General features: G+C 53.4%; 1 protein-coding gene across 1 annotated transcript; it reads left to right on the forward strand.

Moving 5' to 3' along the window:
• Positions 1 to 2,500: 2,500 nt before the first annotated feature.
• Positions 2,501 to 3,669, forward strand: LOC113616787 (metabotropic glutamate receptor 7-like). The gene has a single exon (XM_027100158.1). The coding sequence runs from the start codon at positions 2,818 to 2,820 to the stop codon at positions 3,394 to 3,396; it is 579 nt and encodes a 192-aa protein (XP_026955959.1). The 5' UTR covers positions 2,501 to 2,817; the 3' UTR covers positions 3,397 to 3,669.
• The last annotated feature ends 1,431 nt before the right edge of the window (positions 3,670 to 5,100 follow it).

Genomic DNA, 5,100 nt, shown 5'->3' on the forward strand with positions numbered 1-5,100 from the left:
ATACTAGGATCACAGTATTTGTGTTCCCAAGGATGCCTTTCTATTGCTTTGCTTCTTTCCCCCTTTCCAAATTAGCTAATGCTGCCTTACCAGGATATCTATTTCACTTGTTCCAGCCTTTTTGATCCAATGTATTGAATAGCAGAATAGGTGAGTTACAAGAGGATATTTTGACTTCAAACAACAGAAATAAAATACTATATAATTGAAAAAAAAGAGGCAATCTTTCAGGCACACGTGGATCCAGGAGTTCACATGTTTTAACCAGGTCCCTTTCTCTCTTCCCCACCCCTTCTTCTCTCTGCCTTTTCTCCTCTCTGGTAGTTCTCATTATGGGATTCAAATATTTCCCTGTTTATGTGGGAGCTTCTGGCACAGCTGCAGGCTTATACCCTCGCAGTTCCAGGGCTGGCTGGAAGGGGCGGGCGCATCACAGCATAAGGTTGCACAAGGTGTGCACTTATATAGCAGGGCATCACATCTATGAGTGATTGATGATCACATTGTATACAGGGGTAGCTTCGCATAGTTTTTACATCACTTTTCTTGAAGATGGCAGTAAAATGGTATGTTTTTACAAAATCAAATAGTGTAACGTTGTCCAAAAGATATACATAAAGCATTTAGAGGAAGGAGCCTCCTTTTTCTTTTAACTCCGGCACGGATTGTCTATTGGACAGTGGTAACCCTATGTCATCAACCTCGTTACTCCAGCAGAAGTCCAGGGATTAGTCCTGCATAACTCTTGTTAGCCTCTATTCCCTTCCTTGAACACTGTAGCCAGAAGGTTTTTTTCCTCCTCAAACCTTAAGTATTGAAACCTGGAGGAGGGGCATGTCTGAAAAGAAAATGATGGACTGGACTCTCCCTAGAAGGAAGATAAATGGGTGGTCAACAAGAAAAAAAATAAAATCCTCTGTACCAGGAAATGTTTGAAGTGTTGTTTGGGTATCAAAAAACGGGTGCCCTACACATAAAGCAACAAAGGATATTGGTCTAAAAAGAACACCATGGCCCAAGGTGCATGACCTATTTCAACAGAGGATTTGAAAGTTAAAAGTTAACCTGTAAAACATTCAATTCAATTTCATCATTTTACAGATGGGCAAAGTAAAACTCAGGCACAGGAACAGAAGTGCCAAGGTCATACAGGTGGTTGGTGGAAGAGACAACCAACTTCCCAACTTCTGACTTTTTAGGTGTGTGTGTGTGTGTGTTGTTTTGTTTATGTGCAAGGACATTTTTCTTTAGTACACTAACATTACAACAGAAAGTATAGTCTTGTTTTGGTTTTCTCTGCGCCCTCAATTCTGTATAAGACAGTTTCGCTGCCCTCCAACGGAAAGGCTCAGCAAGAGTAGAGACCACCATAAGCAGTACACATGGCACCAAGGGCAGATACATTGCCCGTCCTTGTGTAGGAACTAGGGCCACTTGTTGCTTTAATGGGCCAAGTTTGGGCTGGACCTGCAGGAGGGGACACCTTTGAAAAACAGCTTCCTAACTGCACTACAACCTGCTCTGGCATCCTGGTTCCACTCCCCCAACCCCCCAAATCTTCAGCCAGAAAAAAAAAAAAAGAAGAATGGATCACTGGATCGATGGGGAGATTTCTGTCTGCTCCTCCTACTGCCACCTCTTTCTTGCTATTTCCTGCCCGAGGAAACCTGACATCAGCCCAAAAGCATCTCTGGAAATGGGTAGGAGGGAGCCTTACACCTGTCAGCGCCAGAGAAGAAAGGGCGCTCTGCAGAGTTCTCAGTTGTTCCATCTCTTGCGATGAAAGGAAGAAAAGGAGCGAATCCGCCACAGATTTACTGGAGACCAGGGTTACTTCATCCGGCTCCGGCCACAGTAACCTCTGAAGACCAAAGATGCATTTCCATTCCCAGCATTTCTTGTTGGCGTCTTTCCCTACAGGCTAGCCCAGTGCCTGGCCCCGGAGAAGTCTCTGCGTAAAGGTTCTTTAGGTCATAAATCAGGCTCCTGTGTGTATGTGTGTTTTTCTTAGGAAAAACTGGCACAGACGAATTAGCAGTACAGACTGGGGTCTCCCTACTACCCTTCATGCTTGGCGGCATCACCTTCGACTACCTCGCATTCTCTCGGCGCTGACAGTCCCGGCTCCGGACCTCAGGGTTGGAAGCAGTGAGCCCCAGCTAGAACCGCCCTGTCCGGGGCTGATGCCACCCTGTGCCTAGAATGTGCGTGTGGGTGCAGGCGGGCGAGCGAGCGGCTTCTACAGTGAGACCGAAGCAGGAGCTCAGCCTTCGCCTGCGACCTGCAATCCCCAGATTCCCTGGGGACCTCGAAACTCCCAATCGGAGGTACTCCCCCCCCACAGCCGCCCACCTATTCCCTCCCCCCTTACCTCAGCACGCAGCCCCTCCCTGCGTGATGATGCAAAACCGTGGGGAGGGTGGGCGCTGGGAAGGGTGGGGAGAGCCTGAGAGCGAGCGAGGGTGGGAGCGAGTGGGCGGAGGAGGAGAGGGAGCCGAACGCGCATTTAAAGCGATAGCCATCCTCGCTCTCTCCCCAGTGCTGGGCTGTTGGAGAGCTCGAGCTGCAAGCCACCGAGCGCGAGCTCGAGCGCGGCGCGCTGGCCGGGGAACCCAAGAGCGCACGGCGCCCCAAGATGGCAGGCGCCGCGGGACCCCCCACCCTCGCCGGCTGCCCTTTCCCGGGCGCCCCTACTCTCCTCGCCCGCAGGAGACCCTGGGCTTCCCCGGAGGAGCTCACCCCAAGGGGCCAGGACTCCGGCGAGCCCGCCACCGTCCCCTCGAGTGCCGCCGCCACCACCGCAGCCGCGGGAGCAGCATGGTCCAGCTGGGGAAGCTGCTCCGCGCCCTGACTTTGATGAAGTTTCCCTGCTGCGTGCTGGAGGTGCTTCTGTGCGCGCTGGCGGCGGCGGCGCGCGGCCAGGAGATGTACGCCCCGCACTCCATTCGGATCGAAGGGGACGTCACCCTCGGGGGGCTGTTCCCGGTGCACGCGAAGGGTCCCAGCGGAGTGCCCTGCGGCGACATCAAGAGGGAGAACGGGATCCACAGGCTGGAAGCGATGCTCTACGCCCTGGACCAGATCAACAGCGATCCCAACCTGCTGCCCAACGTGAGGCTGGGAGCGCGGATCCTGGACACTTGTTCCAGGGACACTTATGCGCTCGAACAGTCGCTCACTTTCGTCCAGGCGCTCATCCAGAAGGACACCTCCGAAGTGCGCTGCACCAACGGCGAGCCTCCGGTTTTCGTCAAGCCCGAGAAAGTAGTTGGAGTGATTGGGGCTTCGGGGAGTTCGGTCTCCACCATGGTAGCCAACATCCTGAGGCTTTTCCAGGTAGGGGGGCGCTCCCTCCGGGGCAGAGCGCGCCGTAGCTCCCCGCGCTCTTTATCCTGAAGGCTGGCTTGGACTCCAGGGGTGCGGGGTCTGGTCAGCCTTCGCTCATTTCCACCCTGGAGATCCTGCCGAATCCCTCCCACCTCACCCGAGGAGGTACTTTCCCTGCTTGATTCATTTCCCTTCCATCTCTCCCCTGTCCGCGCTCCACTCCATCCGGCTTGACATTCTGGATTTATGGCCCCATTTAGAAGAAACAGTCTCCGAAAAACAAGGCGATGATTTAAATGGGTTTGCATTCGAGTGAAATATGGTTCCAAAACAGGCTTGTAAAAGTGCCGGGCTCCTGTGAGAGCCACCTGGGCGCAAGGAATATGAAAGATGAGAAGACGCCTAGAAACTAGGCATTTCTCAACTCCCCAGCTTCCCTGCCCCAAGCCGCCCGACAAGCTGCAGCTGCCTTGGAAAAATTCGAGAAGAGCTTAGGGAGGCAGTTCTTAAACCGAAGGCTAGGTCTTCACCTACATTTGGACGTGAATTGCCCATTTCGCTCGGGTTGGATTTCCCGACCTGTAACCTGTCTCTGCGAGGGCATGGGGCGGAAGGCGTGGGGACTGTCCTCAAGCGGGGAGAAGCCACCCGCAGACGTGCCCCCAGGTGATTTGCTCTGGGCAGTTGTTTGCACCGTCTAAACTGCCTTTGCGATCTGGCCACTGGCAGGAGCCGGGCGATCAGCTTTCTACTCCTGCCAGCTCAGAGCCCGGAGGTGAGCTCATGCTAACTGCGAAGCACAATCGTTTTCTCTGCACCCACCCTGTGCCCATCCTTTCCCACGACCTCCCTAACGCAGCCCCCAACCCCAGTCCTGGGTTTTGAGGACGATTCTCAGAGCCAGACAAGAAGGCGCCTGGAGGGAGGCAGTAGGGTGCGCTGAGCAAGGCCGGGCGGTCCTCTAGCTCCGGGTGCAGGCGGGCAACGGCGGAAGATGCGAGGACGGCGGATCGGGGCAGCTGAGCCGTGGGCGGTGCTGCAGTGCTCTCTCACCGCCGGCTCCCGCAGCCTCGGCCCCACGGCTCCTGTGCCGCCCTGGGTATAGATGGATGGCTTCTGGATGAAGAAATTGAGTTTCAGGGTCTGCGTGACTATGGATTCTCTTGTTTCTCTGTCTTTCTTCCTGTGTGTCTCTCTCCTTGTGTCTCTTTCTCCCTGCTGGGTTTTTTTTTTTTTTTTTTTTTGTCTCTCTGTTTTTATGTTCTCCCTTTCAATTTCTGCCTCTCTTTTCCTTCTCTACCCCTATATCCAAGTTTTTTGTTCATCTCTGTCTTGAAGTGATCCTTTCCTAATGCACAGCTCTCTCCCTGCCTGGTAGGACCCAAGCTCAGTTAGTCCCTTCTCCAGATGTTCTGGCTGACCCTTATGCTCCCCGTAGCTAAAAAGTTGGCTCCCTCTCAAGTGCCTTTCCTGAAGCATGTTGGGTTTCTGGAGGGGACTCCTTGTGATTCAAGCTGTCACTACATCAGCACCCAGGAGTATGAAGCTTGTGTTTGTGCCAGAAGGAGGGGTGCCTGTCTAAAGCTGCAGCCTGGTATGGCCCCTCTGAGCCTCTGAGCATCTCTAGCACCTCTTGAGTATGCCACCATGGAGATCTCTAGATGTTTGCAAGGCCAAAAGTGCTTCTGGGCAGCCTTCACTTTGAGGTAATGCTTTCAGGAAGAGACTGGGTTGTTGTAAGCAAAACCCAGAAGCACTTCCTTTACCTCTGAG

The sequence above is a fragment of the Aethalodelphis obliquidens genome, unplaced genomic scaffold (genome assembly GCF_003676395.1).
Source record: "Aethalodelphis obliquidens isolate GAN/ISIS:26980383/991018 unplaced genomic scaffold, ASM367639v1 scaffold493, whole genome shotgun sequence".
Lineage (NCBI taxonomy): Eukaryota > Metazoa > Chordata > Mammalia > Artiodactyla > Delphinidae > Aethalodelphis > Aethalodelphis obliquidens.

Excerpts from the sequence above, each read along its gene's own strand:
- LOC113616787 (XM_027100158.1), top strand. The coding sequence starts at position 2,818 with ATGGTCCAGCTGGGGAAGCTGCTCCGCGCCCTGACTTTGATGAAGTTT.